General features: G+C 40.8%; 1 protein-coding gene and 1 long non-coding RNA gene across 3 annotated transcripts in view; one reads left to right on the top strand and one right to left on the bottom strand.

Moving 5' to 3' along the window:
• Positions 1–5495: 5495 nt before the first annotated feature.
• The window catches only part of GAK (cyclin G associated kinase), a 75510-nt gene continuing 53737 nt past the window's right edge, over positions 5496–27268 (bottom strand). For both annotated transcript variants that reach the window (XM_027745144.2, XM_027745145.2), the window contains exons 22-28: positions 25983–26153; positions 19442–19576; positions 18996–19115; positions 16220–16432; positions 14774–14922; positions 12690–12866; positions 5496–11019 (exon numbers count right to left, since the gene is read on the bottom strand). In XM_027745144.2, coding sequence (XP_027600945.1) covers positions 10918–11019; positions 12690–12866; positions 14774–14922; positions 16220–16432; positions 18996–19115; positions 19442–19576; positions 25983–26153 — 1067 coding nt within the window. In that variant the 3' untranslated portion in view covers positions 5496–10917. The remainder of the gene's footprint in view (positions 11020–12689; positions 12867–14773; positions 14923–16219; positions 16433–18995; positions 19116–19441; positions 19577–25982; positions 26154–27268) is intronic.
• On the top strand, positions 6516–13536 carry LOC120322876. Its single transcript, XR_005562814.1, has 2 exons — positions 6516–6649; positions 12504–13536. It is a non-coding gene; the product is annotated as an uncharacterized LOC120322876 (long non-coding RNA).

Genomic DNA, 27268 nt, shown 5'->3' with positions numbered 1-27268 from the left:
AAGCCAGGACATGTCCAGGTCCTTGGGCTCCAAGGAAACTCCTGCTACTTGCCCTGTCGTTACATGCCCTTGAAAAAGGTCCCTTTCCCTCCTTTCTGTAAGCTCCCTTTATGTACTACAAGGCTGCAGTGAGGTCACCTTAGAGCCTTCTCTTCTCCAGGCTGAACAACCCCAGCTCCCTTGGCTGGAGAGGTGCTCCAGCCCTCTGTTCAGCTTTGTGGCCTCCTTGGAACTCCAGTATGTCTACAGCCTTATGCTGGGGACTTCAGAGATGGAAGTAGAGAGGGAAAATCAGTAAAATTCAAGCCATTTCTGAAAGGAGGGAAGGAAAAAACCACTTGGTTTTCTTCGCCTTGAACTCCAGTGATTTCCTGGGAGAAAATGCAGGGGAGAGTGGCAGGAGGACACAGGTGGATGTGTGCCCTCTCCTGTGCATTGTGCAGGTGGGGATCATTGAAACTGATGCAGCCTGTTAAGGGATACAAAGCTACTCCAGCTTCTGCAGAACTGGAGCTTAATTTCAGAGTTCTGGATAAATGCATGGTCTTCTGACATCTCCTTCCTTGTTTGCTTCCACAGAACTGCAAATACTTGTGCCAGGAGAAGTGTCTTTGGGAAATGCATTTCAGACTATCTGTGGGAAAGGATACAAAGTATTAAATGTCATCATGGGTCACAGCAATAGATCTTCCAGTCTATGCTAAAGATCTGCTGAAAGATTCAGCAAATTCTGATCTTCCAGCATTTGGAGTCATCTTCTAATACTATTTGCATAGCACTGAAATTAAAGAACTGCATTTATGATTTCTCGGTTGAAGCAGACACATCACACTTGACAGCAACAGAATTAAAAGTTGAAGCTCATTTGATTTTATTTACCTACACAAAATGCTTGATCATATTAAAGATGCAGTTTCCATCCAGGTAGAATTCTAACTTTGCTTTTAAGGTCTTGCTTATCTCCTTGTGAATTGCTGTCATTTAGACTGAATTTTATATCTTCCTGCATGAGGGTAAATAAATGCCCAACAATTTTTTTTTGAAGCTGCTGGCATTATTTTTTTTAAGATGGGGAACTTCCCAGGACAGAACTTGATTCATCACCTGAGTTTAAGTATTTAACACGCTGATCAGATGCATTTTGTGGCACTCATGCTGGGGCACAGGAACACTGGTGAGAGATCAGTCTTTTCTATTAGAGCGCTTGTTAAGGATGAGACTAGTGCTGGACAGTGCAGGCAGGCACCCTTTGGAGCCACCCAGGAACCTCACACCCAGTCACCTCAACAGCCTCAGCAGGGGTGAAGCAACCTGGGCTTAACAGCCAGTACAGCCTCAGTTCCTGGGAGCAAGTATTAGGACAGTACAGCAGTTTGCACTGCCAGGAAGCTTTGCATGCCTAGTCTGTTCTCCCTCCTCCCAATGCAGATGTCTGTGCCTGAATACCTGCACTCTAAATACTTGTATGTCTGTACTGAAGTCACACCTACTCACCACAGGCTGGGCACACGCAATGCACAGCCCTGGGATGTACCCACCTAGCCCTTTAGTCTCCTCTGCTACTTTCAGTCATGTGTCCCCATCTGTCTGTATCCATCCCTCACCCCAAGTTCAGAGTCCTGTGCTGCGTCTCCTCTTCCTCATTCTCCAGCTCTAAGAAGACAGCAGAGACAGAACCTGAAGGGCTAAAGCAGTGCCCTTGCTGGAAACCGCAGCAGCTGCACAACACAGTCCCCAGCAGAGCTTTGGGAGAGGAGCTGGGGGTCTCCGCTGCTCTTCCAGCTCCAGAGAGCTGCTAGCTCTGCCTCAGGCATTGTCAGCCTGCGAATTCAGACATTCAAAGGCAGCCCTTTTCTGCAGCATTCACACACAAACCACGCAAAGGCATTCAAAATGGTTAGTGTGGCTCAGGCTTGGTTAAATAAACCTGTGTGGTGCCGGTGTGAAATGGCGATGAATACGTCATTCTGCCAGCAGATGGCAATCAAAACAAGGAAATAGGATTATTGATGATAAATAATTCCATGTGCAGCCAGGTGCATTTTATTCAGGGGAGCAATGCAGCTGCCACCCACTATGAGGGTGTACATGGCAGAAGGGTGGTGGTCCAAGAAGAGGCCAAGAAAAAAGGAAAAGCAGAGCAGAGAATGGAGTCCCTTCTCTCTCTTCCCCTTGGATGAGTTCCTAGGAAGATTTTATAAGAAACCCTCAACCACCCTTTTTTACATCTGGAGATGGTAAACAATTGCAGTTCAGCTCTCTATGAGGGACATGTTCCTCATGGTTTCCCACACACAGGAGAAGAAATACAGAGGTCTGACAGAGGCTCATGCCTTACACAGGTAGGGAAGAAGCTGCAGCAGGTGGGCACAGAAGCAGACGAGGAGTTTCCAGGTCTAATAGGTGTTAGGCTCATGCTGGTAGGTGAAGCAGAAAAGCCTGGTAGAAGAAGAAAAAAGGTGGGCAGCTTCCACAGTGAAGATAGTTGTGTGAAAAAGATATTGGTAATCAAACCCTGCATTCACCCCTGGTTTCAGGCTGAGTCAGTAAGGGCACAAGAGGCAAATTTAGCCACAGTATACAAAAACATCTTGGTGAAATTACATAGAACATGCACCAGGTTCAACAGCCTTAATTCAATCAATTGAAACACACCTGGGAGTCCAGTTCTTGTGGTTCACACATCCCTAGAATAGACCTGGCACCCTTTTTTGCCTTTAAGGCATCCTAAGCTAGGATGTGGACAGAGCAGATGGGCAGCAGGAAAGGAGGACCTATGAGACATAACAGTGACTAAGTTTTGCAGGTCCTGCTTTGACGAAGGTCAGTTTCCACACGAAGTCTGGTGAATTCATTGCTTTAGAAACTCCAGAAACCCAGAGAAAGATGATATCTTGGAACCAGCGACAAGAGGGAAGTCTTTGGGTCGAACACATCATTAATAGCTGCTAGGAAGACTGCCAACATCAGCATTTTTGAGCTTCTTAGGGAAACTGACAGGACCCAGCTAGCAGGGATCAGGACAGGAGCAGACCCAGTGGGAGCACCAAATTCAAAACACTAAGCTAGGTAGTGAAGCACTCTGTGCTTCATAGCTCATGACATCCCCGCAATGTTAAACCTTTGAAGAGGCTTGTAATTTAAATGAGCTTCCTGAGCAAGCTGGATGAGCTGTCTCTTCAGGTTTTGTCTTGCACATCAGAAGTATGCTGAACACACTGCACACTGTTTGGCAAGGAGGCAGTGCACTGACCATCCCATCTCCTGTAGAGTACTTCTGCTGTCTTCCCGCTCCCCAGAACTGTGCACAAGGAAGCAAGCAGTGCAGTTCACCGACAGATAATGGCCATTAGTAAGTGAGGCCTTACCAAACGTGAGCCCCTAAACACCCCTACAAAGATAACTGCTTAATTTTTGGGTCTCCCAGCAGCATTATACACCAGAGAACATCACAGCCATTATTTCCTGTGTGCCCAGACCTTTGATTAGGAGCTGAAGCCATTCCAGGAGAACAGCCAGCAGTTTCAGAGATTATAAGAGATGAAGTCTCTTACAAGTTCAAAGGGATCCTTCCAGTTCAAGTCTTCACCTACCTACATGCTCCGTTTGCCCTTCTTCAGCGGTTTTTGCTCAAAAATCTGCCAGAAGTCCTCCTCTCACCCTCATAACAGAGGCAGTGCTACGTCAAGGCAAATCATATTCTCTTCAGCTCTCCAGCATCCAGATCAGGTGTCTACAAGTACAGACTTGGAAAGCTTTGACTGCTACAGGCTGCTCTGTGCCCCACAGTACTCAGTGTTTCTGCTGCCTTTTTTTAATCTCCCATTGGCTCTTGCTGTTTTGTTTGTTCTGCTTGATACTGAATTTACGGCCATGCTATTTCTTTGTAACACTTTCTGCCTGGTGTAACTACATACTGATGTCTGCCAGCTTGACTCTTCAGGGTTTCTATCTGCAGTGGAGTGTTGTCCCAACTCAAGTCTTTCCAAATACACATCAGAGTAGCTGGAGGCCTTGTATAGGGCAAAGAAAGATGTGCTTGACTAATGTTATAGAATCATAGAATCATAGAATTGATTGGGTTGGAAAAGACCTCCGAGATCATCGAGTCCAACCCTTGGTCCAAATCCAGTCCATTGACTAGATCATGGCACTCAGTGCCACGTCCAATCTGCGTTTAAAAATCTCCAGGGATGGTGAATCCACCACCTCTCTGGGCAGCCCATTCCAATGCCTGATTACTCTCTCTGTAAAGAATTTTCTCCTGATATCCAACTTAAATTTCCCCCGGCGGAGCTTAAGCCCGTGCCCCCTTGTCCTATTGCTGAGTGCCTGAGAGAAGAGACCAACCCCCACCTGGCTAGAACTTCCCTTCAGGGAGTTATAGACAGTGATGAGGTCACCTCTGAGCCTCCTCTTCTCCAGGCTAAACAACCCCAGCTCCCTCAGCCTCTCCCCATAGGACTTATGCTCCAGTCCCTTCACCAGCCTTGTTGCTCTTATCCTTCTTTGCTGCAGTGGTGAAGGACTGGAAGTAGGTATCAATGCATGTTTCAGCATCTTTGCACATTAGGAGTAAACTGACTCATAGCAAAAGTGGCAGCATGTTCTGTACAGGATATAAGGAGAAGGATTATTCAGTGAGGTGCTGAAAGACCTATCTTAAGTTCATGTAAACTCAACAGACTATTCAAAGTAGTAGGCAAAATATGAAAAACATTAATCAATGGCAATGGCTTTTCCCTAACAGTGTTTGCTTTGCTTGCTAATACTTCTCTTTCCTGACCCATGCACATTCCACCCATCCTTCTTTGGTCACATCTGTCCACTCTCCTATATCCTCTCTGTTTTCCACACTTCTCCTTGGGGAACCCCTGTGGTAATCCTATACTTTTGTGCTTTTAACTTTTAAAGAAACATTCTCAGTGTCACTAAGTGGCTTGTTCCCAACTATGAGAGATTCTGCTTGTCCATCCTAGTTGGAGAGCAGGGAGCCAAAAGATGCTTCTGAGCACCTTGCTAGTATTCTCCCAGCAGCAACTCACCCTTTGCCATCCAGCATTCCCCCAGATTTCTGGGATCTGCAGTCCTTCATCACCATATCTCACTCCCCCATCATCTCTACAGGCTGCTCATTCCTCCCTCCTGCCTCAGGCTTGTCCCCTTGCTCTTGCTCCCCTTCCCTTTGATCACTGCCAAACACGTAGGCAAGAGCTTCCCCTGGGCAGCAGAACAGCACCACATCAGGTCCTGTGCAAGAACCCCAAAACCCAGCACAGGCAGTCTGGAAAACTGAGCTGCCAAATCCCAGAGAACGCTGCAGGGACACCCCTCCAACAGAAGAGACACTTCTGAAGAGCCACTTGGTTCCCAACAGGTTCAGCCAGCTTGAACACACTAATGAGAACCATTTCTCTAATAAATGCATATTGTTCTGAAAGGGGCAGTGGAAATGCTTTGGGTGTTCTCTCTTGCTAAAGAAGGAAACATACAAAGTCATTTTGCTTGTTTTAATTGATCACTGGTTAGGTTGTAATACATTTCAAAGCAAAATATTCTGTTCAAGGACATTGTAACCAAACATTAAATCTACTTTTAAACAAGGCTTAATTCGACTATATTACCTTTATATACATACAGGTATAATTTTCATTTCACTAGTAGCAAAATTACACAATACAATTGCATTTCATGAAAGATAGCAAAAGAAAAAGGACTGGAATGTCTGTTCTGTCCTTCCACACACCCCAAACCAGAAAAAAACCACAAGTATAGAAAGTACAATCACAACTACAGATAAATACAATAAGGATCTCAGAGCAAGCTAAGACCTTGTCAGAGAAGACAATCACTTCTAGAAATCTACGTTGCAAGTATACAGTACATTCCACTAAAGAGTTTTGGGAGTTCTCACGATGCCTCTTAATCCCCTTTTGGTAATAAAAGCTTCTATGACAACATGTATCCTTCATAAAAAATAACTGAATTTGTGTTTTTGGAGCGTATGTTGGAAGCTTAATGAAGTCTAAACTGCAGCCCACAGCAAGCTCACCCAAACAGAGAGCAAGCAAGCAAGCATTGCAAGATTGATCAAGGGCAGAAGCACAGCTCAGCTCCCTGTCACTGGGCAACTGGTAGCTTGAACTGCTCTGCACCAGGGACAGACTTGAAGGGTGGGAAATGATACATTCCTTTTACAGCTTCGCAGGTCAATCGCCTGGAAGTTCCTGACAGAAAATGTCAAATGACTCATACAAGGTTAATTTGAACTTCTTTACAGAGCAGACGTTACACTGCAATTGTTAAGACAATTAAGGACACAGCTAAGGGGCAACAAAGTTCCCACATTTATCCCATCCCTGAAACGACCCTGTGAACAGCAGAGAATGCAGTGGCCAACTACTATGCAAACACACTGGCACTGCTGGGGAAACTGGTCTGGCCTTGGGAGGTGGGATGGTGCATGTAACCCAGCAGTCCCAGAGGGCAGATGAGATTTCAGCTGCACTCAAACTCTGCTTTGGTTTTTGCAGAATACTCTTCTTGTGCAATGCAAGCTTTGAGATGTAGCCTGCATTCAGAAAGGAACTATTGCTCTGTGCTTGGCAAGACATTGGAGGAACTCTCTCGAATTATCAAGAAAATGGAGGTAAACAAGGCATTTTTTTTGAGCACTAGTTACCCTCACAAGTGCAACACACCAAGGACCTTGCCATTGTTCCAAGGAAAGGTACTCCATCGGCACTGTTGTAGGTTTTCCATTCTGTTTTTGCTGAAGGAAACTACCACTGATCAGCAAAATATCTGAACTTGACCCAACTAAGTGCAGAGGACATTTTCCTTCCAGGCTTTATGTCTAACTAACCACTAACACTCTTCACTGCTCTTAAGGAACTCTGACAGCACTAGGAAACACCAAACAGGCATGCCAAGGTTGAAGACACCAAATGACTTCCTCCAACATGGTCAAAATACATCACTCACCTCCATTAGGCAGGTTCCAGTCACGCACACTCTTAACACCAATTTTTCTTCACAGATCTCTATTTTAAAAAGTTATGCCTGACTCTAACAGCAATGTAACGAGCAATTTAATTAAAAAAAGAACTAGTGGAAACCTGCCCTATCATTTTAGAAACGCTGCTTTATAGAAACTTCTGAGAAAAAAAATAAAAAGGAAAGCCAGACTTGCTACTGCCACGTGCTACAGTCAGTCAGCAGCACTCTAAAACGGCTGGAAAAGCAGGCTACAAACCAGGTTTTCTCTACTAATCTAGACCTGTCTTTAGCAGAGGTAGGTAGGAGTAGGTCAATGAAGAGAGAATTAGAAAACAGTATTTCAGATGTAGTTTAGAGCCTGGGTGTTCTTCTCTAGTCTTCCTTTAATCTCTGTTGCTTTGTTTTTCTTTGTTGTTGCAATAACCATGTCAACCTACTTATTTTTTAAAAAGTGGACCCTGGTAGGCTGCAACAGATGCATGGCATTAGTCAGTGGTTGCTACCAGAGAGAGGAGTGACCAGCGTGGGTGAGAAGGAGGAAGAGACTTGGTTTCTTCACCGCAGAATTTCAAGCGCCGCGTGCGAAGCCTGGCAGGCTCAGGTATTAACCCACCGGCACAACTCAGTCACCTCAGTCTCAAACTTTGCTGTTGGCAGATGCAGATATAAAAATTTCAGCTTTCAGGGCACGGCTTCAACCCTTCAGAACTCAACTGCGCAATGAATAATAAGCATGAATTGAAAATACACATTTTAAGCAAAGAGAGAATCCAGCCAAGTCTCTGATGAACCATTTTTTCTGTAGCCTGTTCTAAAAGCCTTTCAGGTTGTGGACACTAAGAATATAGCCACAGTGAAATGTGTGTGTAATCATTTCAGTGCAGTCCTATTCCAAACAGCAGACAGACAATAAACAACAAAGTACAGAGTATGCAAAAGATTGCAAAAGCTCTTATTCCCAGATTTTCTACCATTTTTTATTACTGTTTTAAGATTAATTCAAACAGAACTGCTAGACTTTTCTTCCAAATGACCCTCTCCTTTAAAAGCAACATTAAGACTTAATATATGTTTATACGAAATGTACTCTGATTTCCCTTTTCCAGGTTCCTGTAACTAAAAAATTCAATATACAAGCCTAACGCTAAGAAACACCTTTAGTGGTCCTCATGCTGCTTTGTGTTCCACAGAAAACAAAACTTCAGTTTATTAGGTTCATAGTCATCATTTGAATTTTTATTTTTTCTTTTTAATTTTCAACTTATAGTTTGCTTACAGAGCCTTACTGAAATCCCCATTTTTTGCATTCTTGTATGCAACACAGCTAAATGACAGTCACCTAAAAGAGAAAAAAAAAAAAAAACAAACCTATCTGAAACAGTTTCAATATCAGGATTCAAAGGCTTATCAAACTGAGCATCTCCCAGAATCTTAGCAGCAAAATTCAACTACACAGAAAGGAGCAGGACAGAGCAAATCAGCCCGTTCCCCCACTGAGAACCAGAGATGACTATGCCATCTCTGTTGAGTTGAGCTCAGTAAGTTAAGCTGCTCTGTCAACCCAACTGAAATTTTGGTAATTATCAAACAGCTCTTGCAAGAACCAAAGTTCATGATTTTCTGTAATCTTAAAAAGAGAGGATCAATTTCAAGAGATCTTCAGTTCTAGATAAGACCATTGCATTCATGCTTCCCTGCTCACTTAAAAATCACATCTAAGGTTCTTCTCTGATGAAAATTTTGCAAGCAAGAGTAGAGAAATAAAAGCAGATTAATGTAGACATCATCCAGAAAAGGTATTTTCCTCCCAGTTCTCAGGTTTTAACTTTTTCAACACCTATTTCAAGAAAAGAGCAATTAAAAATGTGTGCCTCAAAATTAAGCCTCCTGTATGTGCAAACATGGGGTTTTTTTAAGTCCTTCCTTACTCAAAGCAGCTCCCTCAGAAGTGCTTTCTCTCTCAACTGTATTTAGGACTGCAGTCAAAGTCATTAAATATTTGTATATGTCTTTTTAAACCTATTATTAGATAGCATTTGTCCTAGAACTGTAAAGAGCCGTGCAGGTCTCCCACAAACCTATCCTACCACCAGAAGCCTTTAATTTCCATGGATGCAAAACACATACACAAAGAGCTAATGAATTGTCCCAAGGAAAAAAGATTAACTCTTACTTTAAATCAGACAGCAAGTTATATACTTTTATGAAGAAATCTACTGAGACTTAAGACTGCTTCAAAGCAGGAACTGAAATAGAACTGCAGCTATGAATAATATTCAAACTTTTTGATCCATAACTAATCCTAGCTTCATCTTAAAAAAAATTTAAAAAAAAATCACAGCAGCTGAATATATATGCAAATATACACAAACCCCTTGACCAGAGGTTAATAAGTAACTGTGTTGGATCAGAGCTTAGAGACCATAAATTGCAACCTGTGTTCACACATCTCTAACCCATCAACTCTTGGGCTGGTGTGGAAGTGGAAAATCTCATCCCACACACTGTTTAGGTGACATTAGAATCTCGTGTTTTCTGTTCAGATATTACTCAGCAGAACAGTTACCTCTGATAATGATACAGCCTCCCTCTCATATAAAAAGGCAAGATGGTCAAAATATCCCCTTGAATGCCCAACTGTACTGAATCAAGAGACTGCTGCCAAGGATTTAATGCTCCAACACTAATTTTCAATATTTTCAAACTTGATACGAAAACTGCATTTTTTATTACACGGAGTATAACAGTCATTGGTCATTTGCATTCATCCACCCCAGCACTAGTGCAGAAGTGCCTTCTGAATAGGGATGAGAAAACAGGGCAAGCTTTGTTACCAAGTTGTGTTTCTACTCATCTTGCACTAGGCAGTGCATGGAAGGTAGGTGAGCAGAAATGCAACAAATATACCCCATGTTTTTACATACAGGGATGCCATGCCTATCTCAAAAATACAGAAGTTCAGACATGCAGCAAAACGTGTTAAAGCACTTTAAACGCTCTCCAGATGACAATGAGTAATGTAATACTCAGACAACTCAAAGCACAGTAAAACATTTGTGCTTACACTTCAAGTTTCAGAATAAAATTATTTCTATCAGAGTATCTGAAGCGCAACGAAAGGAACGTTCCACTGAAATCAGAAGCAAGAGACACCATTTAAAGAACCAGGAAAATACGCACAGGTCAGATTACCACCTTATAATAAATAATAAAACAGCAGGAACATGCAGACCTTAAAGTCAAAATTTGTTTCTAGATTCATGATATGTTAAAAAAAAAAAAAAAAAAAGTAAAAAATCAAGAACAACCCTGTCTGATTTCCCCACATCTGAGGTCTTTTTGGCTAAACAACTGTTACTTTGTTGTAAGGAACACAGGTATTGCCAGAAAACATTATTTACAGAATGATTATCAGATTGATTACATAAAATAGAGATGAAAATATACACCCTTAGGTTTGAGATAAGCCAAGCAAATTCACTGCTGCTAACTACAGCACTTTGAAGAAGGCGACAGGCACCAAATATCAAAGTTGAATCACAAAACTACTTGAAGGAACAGACAAATTTGGGAAGGTAGAGGTACAGCAAAGATCAATGAAGTTGGAATGGTTTATAATTCATACTAATACGCCAGAAATTATTTAGCTTCATTAAAACTCTATTTCTCATATATAAAACTGAAGAGAAATCTTTACTCCCAGACTGTGATTTCTACAGGTACTGAGCAGCTTTTTTCTTAGTGGATCTATGTAATGCTTTGTACTCTACATCTTACAAAATACATCCCCACGTTTAAGTGCATGACTAGAAACTGCGCTGAAATCATGGAAAAAGCGCTTCATAAATCGTAGGCGCGATAAAGTCACAACAATGCTCAGCTCCAGTTTCTGGAAGCAGTTCTGTGAGAGGTGAAGTTTTAGAAAAGGGATTTCGATCCCTGGTTTTCAAACTCTGACCACGCGTCGTTCAATTCCATGAAGATCATTTTGGCATACTGCTCATAAGGCTGTCCCGTGGCCTGAAGACAAACAGAACATATAATAAGCATAAAAATATTAGGAATTAGGTGACTTAGAAAAGATCTCACTCCTTTTATATTTGTCCTCTTATTCAACAACTTTAGACTGATTTGTGAACATAATTTTGCAGACACGTAACTCTCTCCAACCTTATCCAAAGCTTGCCACAAGTATTCTAAACAAAACCAAGCCCTTGGATTCCTTAAATTATCTTCAGGCTTACAGTGCAATTCATAAGTAACTGAACCTTAGCTAAAAACAGTTTTCAAAACTCTTTCCATAAAAAGTTTTAGTTATTATCACTTAACCGATCAAATAAGTAACTTTTGCATTTGCTTCCTGAGACAGCTTGCAGTAGTGCACAAGGATCTGAGTACTTTTTAAGACAACTCCTTCTGGATGGGATTTTTTGGAGTAAAATCTGTTGCTGATTGTCACTGATGTTAAGATTCATGCAATTCATGTAACATGAATTACATTGCACTTCCTGTGTGCTTCCTTCCACACTCAAAGACAGTATTGATCACGATTCCCTGCCTGTTTCACAGCAGCCCTGACTCTGGGCCAACAGAACCCAACCCTCGTGGTTCATAGAGATCCAGTTCCAAAACAGGAATTATTTTACCAGGTTCTTTCCAACACAAAAGGGAAGCTTCAGAGGCCTTTCCAGTATCCTTCCCCTTCTCCTGCTGCTTAGCTCTTGCCAGCTGCAGTACTGTATTGACTCTTTTAGAGGGTGCTTTAGTGGATAAGTGGCAGAAAAAAATAAATGAGAAAGAAGACTGTGCCTCAAAGAGAGCGGTGTTCTGACACTGATGCACTGAGGAGCCTCCAGAAAACACCAAAAAAACATCACAAGGGTGAAAGAAGAAGCCACATAGCCAAAAATACTGAAGGACAGGGGGGAGAAAAAAACCCAAAGAGTGTGTTGTTTTTTTCTGTTATGGACACAAGACGACACAGAATTGAGACTACTGCTCACTGAACCACAACCACTCACAACCACTAAACAGCAAGCCTGAAAATTCAAACCAGGTATATTCAATGCTTATCTTTGTATCTAAAATACAACTCAGAGCAATAGCTCAGAACAAGAAGGTACCTTCATACACTGGAAGACTAACAAACCATGGAATGCATTAAATATTTTAAAAAGACTACTGGAATATCACACTTATCACATACTTTTCATCTGATCATTTGTTTACTAAAGTTTACTTTTTCTAGTAAAAATTGTTTAGTAAACAAGGTTCAGCAGGTTTTTCCTAATGGTTTTGCTATGGCAGCCTCTGAGTCTCCATTTACAGGTGCATAGTCCTAAAAGACCTGAAATAACAGCTCACGGAAATAAGGCAGATTCCACTAACCAGCACTAAACCTGCCTGCAGTCAGAATCCAGCATAACTGACTTTGGTGCTCAGTACATCTTTCATAGGATGTTTCATTTATTAATGCTTACCTGTTGAATTCTGTTCTGTGTCAGGACGACAAGAAAAATCCCAGACTACCTGAATGCAGCAGGACACCACATTCAGAAGACAACAGAAGCAAAGTGAAGAGCACCTAGAGTGCTGATCAAGAAGCAAGGCATTTTCCAGTGACTAGTACAGTGTGGTAAAAGCAGCTTGTAGTCCTTCTAAAGTAAAGAAGATCAGAGGACCACACTCACCTTATCTGGATGAACTACAAGGACTGCTTTCCTGTAGTACTTCTTTACTTGTTCAGGAGTTACTAAATCTGCCATGCTGACTGGTTTCCACTTAGTTTCCCCTTCCCAAAGCACTGTATGAAGAGTGGATATTAATGCTCTGATATTTCTCTCCTTTCCTTCAATCCATTCAAGAATCTGGGAAAATCAGAATATATAGAACTGAATGCAGCACTGTAAGGATTCTCAGTCTATCTACAGACATAATCCTCATTCTGTGCACAATTACAATTTTAAGACTCAAGCACAGTTGTCTTACTGCACTCACTCCCCAAGTTCAACTGTTTTAGCCATCTGAAAGTGAAACTTTTCATCTACCACTCAGGAGTAGTTCACTGTTATTAGTTTACCGCAGAAATTCAGTCATTGCAAGAGATATTACTGAGATAGTTACATATTACAAACCTCTGTAAAAACAATGACAAGGGAATTGTCAGGAGTAATTAAAAGCATATGTTACAATTAGATATTACACTCAAATTACATTAATCTTGTCCCCATCAGGGCACAAGGTTAATTAACTAAAATTCTTACCTGATTTGTAAAAAAGCATAAGTGCACAAGCATTGTACAAAAGATCATGTATATTAATAGTCAATGTTTACTTAAGCAACTGGAAGAGGAGCACAAACTAAAGTGTTCTTTGAGATATCCCCGACAAAGTTATTCTGATAACTGGCCATTTCCAACTTTAACAGCAATATTCAAGCCACTGATATCGTGATAGTGTTTTCATTGAATGCTTATGTAATATGACAATCTCTGCCATCTATCAACAATGAGTATGGTAAATAAAAATCTGTATTTATTTCCACTTGCAGTGATTTGTGTTAAAAGGTAACCACGCAAACTGTGCACTCCCTTTTCAGAGCACCCCTCCAAGGTTCTTCTACAAACTTTTCTAAAACACCATAAAGGCTACGAAACTGAAAGTATATTATTATGCAGTGTTATCAATGAGTAACACATAAAAAAAAAAAATCTGAACAGCTCATCAGGTAACACCTCCCAAATTAGTTATATAGCTTATTTCCGGAATTGCACCTCCTAGTAGTTTCTTAGGACAGCAGTAGCACTTGTTAACCAGTAAATGCAAGTATGTGGTCACCCTGAAGACAGCTATTCTCAACTGCCTGTTTTTTAAAGCATGGTTTTGTATTATCAGTTAAATCTATCTTTTCCCAGGAGACCTATGGGAACACTAGAGATAAAGAGTAGTTCTAGCTTGGAGAAATGGGAGTTTGACAAGAAAACTCGTTCTTTAATTCTCCAAGTTTAGTTGAAGGAAACAGAAATTTGCATTCCATCCATACATTTTTGTGCTATTATCACTGCTACTTCATTGCCAACTGACTCTTGTTCCTGCTAATTGTTCTAGAGTCACATGATTTAAATAAAGATAAAATTTCGTTCTATTTTATCAGAATGGGATAGAGTTAATTTTTTCCCCTAGTAGCTGGTGCTGTGTTTTGGCTTTAGTATGATAATAATGCTGACAGCAGCAACTAAAACATTGGTGTGTTATGTGGTGCTTCCCCTGAGTCAGAGGCTTTTCAGTTTTCCATGTTCTGCCAGTGAGCACAAGAAGCTGGGAGGGAGCTCAGTCAGGACAGCTGACCTAAACGGGCCAGAGAGATATTCCATACCACAGAACATCACACCCAGTACACAGACTGGGGGGAGTCAACTGTGGGCTGTCCATTGCTGCTTGGGGACGAGCTCGGCACTGATCAGCAGGTGGTGAGGAATTGTACTGTGCATCACTAGTGTCTCCTGGGCTTTCTTCTTCTCTCTCTCTTAAATTATTATTGTTATTATTCCAACCCAGTCCAGTCTATTATTTTACTTTATCTCAGTTATTAAACCATTTTTATCTCAACATACAAGTTTTAGCTTTTTAATCAATCCTCCTCACCATCCCACCTCAGTGGGTGGAGGGCAAGTGGCTGCATTTTAAACCCATGGCCATTAGTTTCTCTGTTAGTCATTGTATCCTTCTGCTAAGATCAGATTTTCACTTAAATCAAAATCACTGTTAAACAAACCTTGAGCTTCAAGGGGTCCATATCTTTAGACATTTCTTGTTTTCTCATCTCAGCAATAGTCTTTGGTCCCTTTTTATCAGATTTCGCTGAAAATCCTTGATTAGATAAGAGATCCTCAAAGTCATTTTCTGAAACTTTTGGCTTTTGACCTATGGAAGGAGAAGAACATTAAATAAAAAGTTACAAAGGAGAATACATTAATGGCGGAAATACATGGCACTCAGATACACACCCCTGGCACGTATCACTACCATGATAAACATTCTTCAGTGACTTGATAAATTCCACAAGACTAACAGAAGGACAAGAATAAAGGAGATCACTGACAAGCTTTCAGTCTAACAGAACAGACAAGCTCACGTGCATCCATCTGACTGAACACTTGCATGTCCTCTTTTTTTAAAAATGGGAGTAGACTTGAGGGAGCACACATCTATCTGTTCATGGTTTTGGAAATGGTTCCATTTTTTCTCTGTAAGTTAATTCTAATGGCTATGCAGCAGTTTTTCAACTGCTCTAGTTAGAAGTATGTAGTCAACATCTAAGTGTTGCAACTTATACAGTATAATGAAGAGATAAAATACTAACAGGAATATTCATTATAGAACCAACACATTTCAGAGAACTGTAGAATAACTGAATTCTGAAGAGGCCTCTGGATGTTATCTAGTCCAATTTTCACTCAAAACAGGGACAACTCAGTTCATTTCTCAGGTCTCTGACCAGTTGACATCCATCTGTTTTCAAGGGAGAGGAACTACAGCATCCCATTTCAGCACTTCATCATGCTAATTCATTTTTTTTGCCTTGTTCTACAGACTTCCACATGCTGCAACTCATGCCCACTGCCTCTCCATCCTGTCACTTCTTTCCAGACACAGATCAACAGAATCATTTCAACATAAAGTATCTGTTGTTCATTTATATGCCAGCTAAAGGGAGGCATAATCCTAATACCAACACGCCAGGAAAATAATATTTTCCAAGAAAGTTGATGTAGAAGAGGCCGTGCCCATCCCTATAACTCTACGTTTGCCTATTCAGTTGGAGCATCTTAAATTACTCCCAGTATGATTACATCTGGTCCTGTCTCCATATCTGTTTGAAACCCAAGAATTTCCAGTAAGTTTAGCCTCAAACTTTCTCAAGAGTAGGTACTAATTTTTAGTTTGGAATAACGTTGCATCCCTTTCCCTGTGTATCACAAACGGACTAACATGAAACATTATCAACCATCTCTCCCCAGATAGATCGAATTTACCTTTCTAAACCCAGTGATACAAAAAGGATTTGCCAAGATTTGCCAAGAACTTCTGTTTTTCTGTTTTCTATTAGATACAACCTAAATGTAAATAAAAATATGGAGGTACAAGAGCTTCTGCAGGCAACAGTGCACCCAACTAACTTCATATGGGCCACTGTAAGTAATACATTCAGAAAACTTACCGAAGCTTGGGGTTCTGACTCCTCTTTCTTCTCGTCCTCCAATAACACTGAAGTTTACTGTGTAGTTGGGCTTAGGTGCTGTGCTGGATTTAGTCTGAGACTGCCATGAAGTACTTGGTGGTTTTGGGGATTTCTGCCACTGATTTCCCAGCTTCTGAGATGGAGCAGTCTTCTGACTAAATCCACTACCCAAGAGTCCACCACTGGAGGAACCTAAAAATAAATACTAAGTTAGTTGTTCAGTTTAATACAAGTAAAACAGTTTAGTCTTGACATATAACCACAGAGCTCACAGTGATGCCACGATACATGAGAAAACGTAACAGAAAAGTGTGAGTAAAATGAAGTTAGAAGAGTCTCATTAACAACTAACTTGAATAGCAGGAACTAGAGACTGAAAGTCTTCCAGCCTCTTACAACTCAAGTTCTCAATTGTCAGTTTCAGCAGAAGCACCCACTCTTGTCTGATGGGTCAGGCATGTGTCAGACCAGAAGATAATTTGGCTGTTACAGTAATTATGCCTCCCAATGCTTGTTAATATGCAGAGGACAATGAATAACTAAGCACATGATCAAAGAAAGTAAGCATATTGAGAATATTCATTTTCAAATGAATGCTTTCAAAACGGTCTAGTGATTTCTTGCACTACTGTTTAAGAAAGATGAGAACGTTATTCTACAGCTGCATTCACAAGGAATATCACATGAGCTAAAAAAGCACTGCAGGAGATACTGCTGTAATCATCCCAGTGTGGTACAGCCCAAGCTTCTCTGGGTATACACAGCAACGTAAACTCAGTTTGCTCTTCCAAAGCTGTTTCCTCACACTTCAGCTCTCTTGATTGCTCTCTTTTGTAGCTGCTGCTTATAGTTATAACTTGCACAACAGGACGTCTTCCCCTGGGCCATGTACAAGATACCTTACTACAGCTTTAAATACCACACCTGATACAACCTAGTATTCAATACAACACCTGATATAATCTAGGAATATACCGTCTTTTTCAGGAAAGCACTCAATTGCAGTCAACTCAGTTTTCAGCTACTTATAACTTGTGAAATTCACAAAAAAATCTGTTACTAGTCAGAGTACATGACCCTGCACTCTGAAAAATTATCTCTTTCTACTATTCTTTCAAAGCATTCTACATTCATTATTCTAGTCTTCAAGGCTACCAAATTCATCCTGTAGGGCAAGTCAGTGCCTCACTACCCACAGAAACTTTTCAAACACCACACTCCCACTTCCTTATACAAGACCATTCCTAGAAAAGAAGAGAGTGATGACACCAACTAGCACAGAACAGAGTTGATATCCTACCACTACCCTAATACAGTACTTTTAACTACCTTTAGCTATTGCCTCTTTTGTTTTTATATAACATTCACACGTAAGCAGCTTGCACTCTCATAAATTCTCTTCCAGAATAACGATTTGTATGCAGACTCCAAAAAACTCCCATGAAAGAAACAACACTCAGTCTGAATTCCAGTTCTTATAATGCCTTGAAAATTCATTTCAAGTCTGAGAAGGTTAACTAGGATAGTGACATTTGACTACTTTTTAACGCAGTCACTTTTCCTATTGAAAGGTAACTGAAAGACTAATGAATTGATCTAAGTCCTGCTAAAATCAGTTCCATTTCTTCCACTGGATTCAGTGTGTGCTATACCTGCATCTTTGAGCCAAAGAAAAATTGATTTTTTTTTACTGTCACACGATCTGTAGATTTAACAAGTCTGTTAATTATTAAAGTAGAAAATTTCTGTAATTTGTTTACTCCCAACCAGCCTCTCCTTCAACATCAGAATTTTGCAAGTGATTATGCACAAGCAACATAAAGAAGTCAAACACTGCACGTTACCTTGAGCTTCTAGAAGATAATTCCACTGGCACTCAACTCAACACACAACGTTAACTGCCAGGGCAGCAGAGTAAAAACCTCCATCAGCAACAAGCTAAGGGAAAAACATGTTTCTGCAATTCAGCAACACTAGGCTGTTCTGAATCCTTCCTTGTACTCTTGGCAGCTGGTCACATTTATGGTAGTGTGGGTACTGAAATGAAAGGACCTCAGCTCCTTTTGCTGCCCTTCATTTTCCCACTGTTTGAGAATGCTGCAGAGCTAATTCCTGAATTTCAGGTGAATATAACATCCTGGAACAAGTGTAACTCTGTGTTGTGTCTTACCTTCCATAACTCCTTGTGCCCACCAACTGCAAACTGACAAACGTTCCTAATGCTTTTGGCACTCATGCACATGTATGGGCGTGATTTGTGCTCATCTTACAAACCTGGTGTGAGCAGCAGAGCCATGAAGGTCTACTGAATTCAAAGAAAAGTACGGAATTAACAGGAAAACAACTGTCACTTTGGAACTAACAAATTTAACTAATTTAATCCAGCTTTGATTTTATATCCTTCAAGCACAGTACTAATCAACGCTAGGTAAGAAACCTCAGGTTCAGTTACTGAATTAGCACCCTCTGTTTTCTCTTACCATCTCAACGAGATTCTGAAGCATTAAGTATTTTCCACTGTTTCTATACCACAGCTGTGGTTTCTTCTGAAATATTATTTTGGATGTTTCACACAATATCTGTAAAATTCAATCTTTTCTTGTTACTCATCAGCTCTCTGCAATTGCCTCAAGCTGTTTGTTAACAATGAAAGGGAAACACTTTCCTTATAGGCTATCAGTAACATTTGTTAGTACAAGAAGCAAATAAAAAAAGTAGGGGCATTAAGTATAGTCTCTCAAAAGTAAGATCTTACCTGGAAGACCAGATCCAAGATTGGCAAGATCAGCGAAAGGATCTAAGTTCTGAGATTTCGCCTGGCTGAAAGACAGACCTGAAGACACACTGGACTGGGTCCCTGTGGTAAAAGCTTGACCTGTAAAATAAGAAGATGTATGATGTACATGGTCTATTTGGAAACTGAGAGAATGAATAAAAAGCACCATTTCCAGAACACCTTGTGCAAACATCCCCTACATTCTGCTTCATGACACCTTTTACCAAGAATCACAATTACTATATAGAATTGAAACTATTTGATCCCTCTGTCTTGAACTTAAATCTGAAAAACTACGTGAGTGCTTTATTAAAGCATCATAGCAAAAATGCATGAAGATGTGTTCAGCAGTGTCAAGTGATTAAAATGACCAAGTCTGGAGTATTCCTTATTCCCTCTAATGGAAAAATTTAATTCTATAATACCTTCACTAACAGGCTTCAGCTGTGGTGACGCTACATTACTGCTTGTTGAGGAATCTGCCCAAGAATCCCATCCGCTTAAGAGATCCGGGTGGCTTGTAGATGATGATATTTTAGGTGGCTCTGGTGCCAAATTCCCTACGGAAGAAAAATGAAATCTTATTTTTTTTAAGAAAACCATCACGATAATGGATATTTTGCTAATACCAACAGAAAGGGTACCACACCGTCTACTACAATGATCAATTGCACAGCTTGTTTAAATTTCTCAGTAACACAGTTATGCAGTCAAACAGGACTCAGAAGGGTTTTATCACTGGAATTCCTTCATGTATATTTAAAACACTCCCCACACTTCATAGGTAAGATATTTTCATGCACAGGCAATGCTATGAATTTAACAGCTTAGGTCTCCTGGGCAAAAGACTAAGGCTAGAAAGCCAGTGGTGCTTCATGAATGGTGTTCTTCATCACTCAGCAGCCTGGGTCCTACACAGGTGGAGCCAGGTCACTTCGAACTGCAGGTTTGCCTAACCCCAGCCTGTTGTGACAAAGAGAGCTCTTGACCAACTAATTGCCCTCTCAGGTGCAACACATCAATGAACCCACACAATTAATAAGAGGAAGGCTGATCTCTTCTGGGAAAAGACTGAGAATCTCCAGCTCCATGGTTAAAAGCCAGTTTTCTATATGTGAAACAAAACCACCATGCCATCTCAAAACAGGCAACAAAAAAAGTCACATTCAAAAGGATGCAAGGGTGCTTCCACTAACTCCTAGAAAGTGTTGCATCCAAGGTTACAACTGCCATCTCTGACATTTGCAGATGATTCCCCACTTGCTCACTCACACACAGCATGAGGCGAGCAATCCTCAGAACGGGGTTCCATTCCTAGGTATGGAACACTCGAAGCTGCATGCCTCAGCAGCTCTGAGCATTCAGCTTGTGTAGACTCACAGTGAAGCACGACAGCTCTTGAATCTAATCTCTATTTCAAGGCTATGACAACAGTCTGTGCTACAAGGACAGGCTGTATTTCAGTAAAACCAAAGCATTCAGTAGTGTTCTAGGACACTTCAAAGACGTAGCATTTAGAAAGTTAACCCAGCCATCCTTACAAAAACAATGACATTTTGAGGCCTTGAATGTTCTGAGTACTACATCACAGCCTTTCACTTTTCTTAGCTTTTCAATTTATATTCTGAATATTGATAATAAATCCTTGTAATTGAGGAAATAATTAGAAGCAAATTAAATATCCCCTCTAGTATCTCAATCCACTATATTACTATATATATATATAACTATATACTATATATTACTAAATATTATTTACACTTAGATCTTACAGCTGTAAATACATCAAATACTCTGCAACAAATATCTGCCAAGAGCCTGTATTTCAGCACTACTCTCTGCTGCATGTGAAGGAAAACATCAGAATAAAATGCTGCCATTTCCAGCCCCTTCTCCAGGGCTTCAACTTCATCTCCCTGCCTCTGAAACCATGGGAGAAACAGTATGTATTTCCCTCAGTACTCAGGACCCCAGCTATCTGCTGAACAGCAGTGTCACTGGCTACAAACCTCAAAGTATCCAGCACCATCTACTCATCAGCTTAGAAATTTGTTCAATTATATATGCCCCTCCCAGGGGACATACGAGCAGCCTTGAATTATTTTAAGTATCAATTTTTAGGCTAGAAATTGTTTTGGCTTACAACCTCCGCTATTACTAGTTTTTTTTTTTTTACAGGGGCATAAGAAAATTAACAACCACATATGAAATTAACTGTTATAAAACCAAGTTGAGAGAAATAAGAATAAGGTAAACTACGGTTGAATGCATTTGAAAGATTGAGAACACACTGTGGGAATCAGCTGTTTTATAACTGCTGGCTTAAGAGCAGTCAAGTTGATCGCCTCCCCCACTCTGAACTAAGCAGGAAGTAGCCTACTGCTCTGTACAGCAGTAAATTCACTATTAATAGTAAGAGCTCACATACATCCACTACACTTTTATCACAAAAGCCTGAAACAATGGAATGTGCAACATACTGAACAGTTGACGTATTACTCATCAAACCGTTCATTCTCACACTATATTCTTATAAGTTGTACAACTTGGGCATTACACCAGATTTTTAACACCAAGGTCAGGGCAAAGAACTATTTCTTTACTAACACTGCTCAAGCCAAGCTAAGATGTAAGAATAAGTTGGTGGTAATCAGATCACACTTTCCAGCTTTCCAAAATAAGAGACCTGCATTTTACTATATCCTGCACACAACTTCACACAAGGTTTTCTTTATTTAACTTGTCATCTCTACAGGAAATCCTTTAATCACAGAAGACAACGGGATTTTCTGTGAACCAAGAGGCTGGTTTATTATGATGCAAGGTTTTTTTAACCTTGTCTAAAGCCTGTCTGAGCACACAAGTTGTCACAGAAACTAACTTCTACTTGGGAGAAGACAACACTGGTCACTCAGGTTTCTTTTGATCACCTTCCACATCTCCTGCTATTTTTTGATCAAATTAGCTCATTCTCACAGAGGGAAATATGTTCCTGACTTGACCTGCATTAAAGATGACCTGCTACTCGCAAATCCAAAACAAAATTAAATTACCTTGTTAATACGTGGCTGTTTAGCAGCAACTGTGCAACAGTTTCCTATTACAGGTCAGAATGCCTTAACAGACCAGATATTCTCTAAAAGCTGTCTTTCATTTTAAAACTACTATGATTTTAAATTTCAAGCCACGTCTGAGAAATACAAGGCTAAAATTCTAATCCTTGAACTTGTGTTCACTGAAACACTACAGGTATCTAGAGAGGTTTAGTAATCAGTTACTGCCAGTGAAATACATCACTAAAATTTGATTCCAGACACTTATTACTGCTTCAACAGTAGATTCAACAAATCTATTTACTACAGCTTACTTTTAATGGTCACTGGCATTACTACTGATTTATTTTTAGTGAGTTTAAAATTGTTTCTCACTTTAATGACCTCGTGTTTGCACTTTCTTTTGCTCACTTAACACCATTTTTCTCTCATTTGTCCCTTCTTTTCCAGTTATTAGTGATCATGTCTTTTCACTCCCACATTCATATTAAAAGCAATATAAGTATTAATATTCCTAACTTTCTTGATAAAAATTGATACCTGTAACTGGACAGAATGTTAAAGGCTCAAACACATACTTCATTTCAGCTGAACACATAGAAAAGCTGTCATTTGAAAGATAAACGTAAAGCAGCATGAAGTGTTAACCCAATTCCTCCACTTCCATAAAGATTGCATAGCCATAGAGAAATACTGGGAAATCACTGTATAACAGACTGAAGAGAAAATGGGTACATTTCAAGTGTCTTTTCCCGTGTTGACAGAAAACTCCAGAAGTCACATTAAAATAGCAGGTATCATAATGCATTTACCAGGGTGCAACCTATCAACCAAAATCAGAAAGAGTAAGCATAAAAAAATAAGCATTGAAGTCAGATGTAAAAATATTCCTCCTTTTTCTTCTGTACTTGCTCAAATTTACTAACAGCTGAACAATGATGGTGGTCTCCTTAAGGTTGCAGGTGAACATTTAGAGAGCAGAAATTCACTTTTTTTTACTTTTCCAACTTAAATTTAATACATGTAAGGGTTCTCTGTCTCCTCTCTGATATGAGGACAAGCTGAGGGTGCTGGTACTGTTTAACTTGGAGAAAAGAAGAACTGGGGGCAACCTTATCAATGTGTAAAAATACTTAATGTGAAGAAACAAAAAAGATTGAGCCAGACTCTTCTCAGTGCTGCCCAATGGAAGGGCAAGAGCCAATGGGCACATTTTTTTTTTTAAGATCAGTCCAACACTGGTACAGGTTGCCCAGCTCCAGAGTCTACATTCTTGGAAATACTAAAGATCAGCAAGGACATGGTGCTGAACAGCCTGCTCTACCTGACCTTGCTTTGAGCAGATCAGGTAGATAACTTCCAGAGGTCTAGAGTGAGTTAGATTTTGGCTGAGATTATAGAATCACAGAATATCCTGACTTGGAAGGGAACCACAAGGATCATGGAGTCCAACTCCTGGCCCTGCACAGGACACTTCAAGAGCCACACCACATGTCCAAGTGCTTCCTGAACTCTGTCAGGCTTGGTGCTGTGACCACTGCCCTGGAGAGCTATTCCAATGCCTAACCCCCTTCTGGGTGATGAATTTTTTTGCAATATCCAACTTAAATCTCCCCTGACACAACTTCATGCAGGTCCCTTGGTCACTGGTCTCCGAGAGATCAGTACTTGCCCCTCTTCTTCCCCTCCCAAGGAAGTTGTAACTGCAATGAGCTCTCCCCTCAGTCTCCTCTTCTCCAGCTGAACATACCAAGTGCCCTCAGCCGCTCCTCACACGGCTTCCCCTCAAGGCCCTTCACCATCTTCACTGCCCTCCTTTGGACACTCTCTAACAGCTTCATATCCTTTTTATTTTGTGGTGCCCCAAACTGCCACAATATTCAAGGTGAGGCCATCCCAGGTCAGAGCAGAGCAGGACAATCCCCTCCCTCACCCGGCTGGTGATGCTTTGCCTGATGCCCCCAGGACAGGGTTGGCCCTCCTGGCTGCCAGGGCACTGCTGACTCACATTCAACTTGCCATCAACCAGAACCCCCATGGCCCTTCCAGTGGCACTGCTTTCCAGGCCCTCATTCCCCAGTCTGTACAAATATCCAAGGCTGTCCCATCCCAGGTGCAGAATCTGGTAGAGATGATGCTCCATAGGTCAGTATTGATCAAATCTTCTACTGAGCAGAAAAAAATTTATCGTCTGTTTGGTAACCTCATGCAGTGACAATAACAGTGGCATAAAACTGGCAACTATACAAGTATACAACTGAAACATACACCTTTTAACCGTCCACAGAACAGACAAAAGCACTGCAAAGGAAGCAGCAGACAGGATCTTCTCAGCAGAATCAATTACAGCTGGAATATAATGCCAAACCACATGGTAGGAAAGGGCAATCACCTAGGTACCTTTTATTTTAAGGAGGAAGCCCTCATCTCAGTCAGACAAATATTGCATTTTTTTTCTGTTCAGTTTGTCTATAGCTAACACTCAGACTGCATCCCTCGGAGGCAGGGTCAACTGGACCAACTGCTAAACAAGGAGGGGCAAGTCAGGGCCACAGGCAATAAGCTCTGGGAAGAAAACACTCTGGATTCAGGATAAGCAATGTGATACCACCATTCCTAACTACCTGCAGGTTATAGGTGGCAGTCTGTGTGAGGAGAGGTCTGGGCTTCCCTGCGTTGGACACAGCCAGTTCCAACAGAGCCACCAAAGGACAAAAATGAGCCCCTAGATGATGGCATCTTTGGGAAAACATTTTTTAGAAAGGATAAAAAATGCTGCACAGCAGCTGTGAGAGAAGCAAGAGAAGCATGAGAGAAACAGCCCTGCAAACACCCAGGTCAGTGGTGAAGGAAGGGTAGGAGGTACTCCAGGTGCTGGAGCAGATTCCCCTGCAACACAGAGGGAAGACCACAGTAGAACAAATATCCACACTGCAGCCTGGAGAGGAGCTTACACAGGTGGACATGTCCTGGATGGAGCCACAGCCCACAGAGCAGCGGATTCCTGGCAGGAGCTGCAGCCTCTGGGAGACCCATGTCCCTGTGGCAGTCTCTTCCTAAAGGACTGTAGCCTACAGAACCCCTTGCTCTTGAAAGACTGCATCCTGTAGGAAGGATCTGTACAGGAGTAGGGGAACAGTGTGGGGATGAGAGAGCAGCAGAGAAGAGCTCTAGACTGACCACAACTCCTATCCCTGTGGAGAGGACCCACACTTGTCTTTCAAAGTCACATTTTAAAAGTCTCTAACACAAGTGGCTCTACCACTGCAACATTTTTGCAAGTGTGTGCTTTTCTTCAAAGAATGACAGGAAGACCAAGCATATCCCAAAGTTTTTTGTTTAAAGATTAATAGATTTTAAAATAAATGCAGGAGGAAAAGGCTTCGCCAAGAATACATCAAAGAAATGAAACAAATAAGATTAGAGCATTACATAATGTACTTTGTAAGTATATTACCAGAATGCATTCAGGTCAAGAAGGTGCAAGCTAGCCTCAGCTTGCATTTTAAGAACTGGTTATACTATAACTTGACTCGCTCATTTCTTTTCCAAGGTTTCCAGAAAATCTTTAAAATCTGAATACAACCAACATAGCATTTTGTTAGCTATAAAGTAAGTTTTGAGATGTTTGTGTACCCTCAGTTCAAGATCACTGAGAGGAAACTCGAGCTCCTAACAGAAGGTTAGGAATGCTAGAAATCCTCTCACATCATAACCAGCAGCATGACATTATACAGGACCCCCTTGCTTCTTGGTGCATTGATATCTGCATTCCCAGAAGACAGAGCTAATTAAAAACAGCAATCACAACAAGTGGATCTATTAAGACACTAATCCACCTTGACTAAGCTGAAAGACAAACACACAGAGCAGCAGAAACTGTTGAGAAACAGAACGCCAGAAGCACACTTACCTAAATTTAAGAAATCTGAGCTGGAAGAAGGTGGAAGTGAACTTTGTGTGGAAGGAATTGTATTTGCTGTAGATGTTGATGTTGGATTAAGGAAGTCCCCAAAGAGGTCTGGACCAGACAGGGCTTGATTCTCTGAACTTGATGACATTGTGAATGGATCAAAAGGATTAGCTAAAAGGGAAGCAGAAAACAAAAGTTATCTCATGACAAATTTTAGAATAAACAAAGTTGAAAAAGCCTTACTCCTCTGGGGGTGCAGACAAAAGCAAAGTTCACGTTAGTAACCACAGCAGCCTTCTGCAAATTCTTCGCGGCCAAGAGTCACCACCTGTCTCTTCCTCTAGCCAAATGTACTTCTGCGTTGCTACAAAAAGTATCTCAGCCATACACAATATGAAGAGCTATGTTTTCAAACACAAATCCTTAGCAAGACTGCATAAAATTCAATAATGTTGTTAATTTCACCCATTTAAGACACACCTTAAATTTGTGTGACCATCAGCACACAAACAGAAGAATTACATTTGTTAAATGCTCTATAATGCCAAACCTTCAACAAATTTAAAGAAAATGGACTATTATTCTACTAAAAAGAGTATCAAGTAAAACATTCATACTACCATTTAGACTTGAAGGCATTGGTGATTCTGGGGCAGAAAGCACGTCAATGAAAACCAACAGAAGTAAGACTTCAACAGGTCTCTAGTGCTCACAGTGAAGAAAAACTAATTGGAAGAGTATTTATAGTCAACATGGAGTAACATGTGACAGTCAGCTGGAATCATGGCTTGAGATCTTCCTGTTTGTGCTGCCCTCTAGGGTCAAAACCCTCAAGAGCCCAGGGACTCAGAAGCTGAAGAGAAGGAATAATCCTGCCATAGCACCCCAGCACATCCTGAGGTAATGACCACATTGTACAGGACTCACTAACACTTCAAAAACAAATCCTGGATTGTCACTAAGCAAACCTACTGTAGCACCACACATACATAAAACCTCAAGTATAACTTTGATGTGCAAAGTGAAATATAACAGTGACCAAATATTCTCACTTCTGCAACTATCTTATACAATTCAATGAAATACCTTGAAAGAGAATGAATACAAGAATGAGATACCTGAGCAATACTCATGTGTGTGTTTCACACAGTAGATATAAGGCATGGTTAGAGAAAGATAAAGTAATAAAGCTTCTCTCTTATAGATCTCTACATATGTGAAAACTAAAATGATTCCTCACTGACCACAGTAATGAAGTTCAATAGTGAACTGCCTCAAAATAAAGA

This window comes from Pipra filicauda, unplaced genomic scaffold (genome assembly GCF_003945595.2).
Source record: "Pipra filicauda isolate LSUMZ 115617 unplaced genomic scaffold, ASM394559v2 scaffold163_size1657671_pilon, whole genome shotgun sequence".
Lineage (NCBI taxonomy): Eukaryota > Metazoa > Chordata > Aves > Passeriformes > Pipridae > Pipra > Pipra filicauda.
The sequence above is the reverse complement of the archived record's forward strand: the minus strand, read 5'-3'. Positions and strand labels throughout refer to the sequence as shown.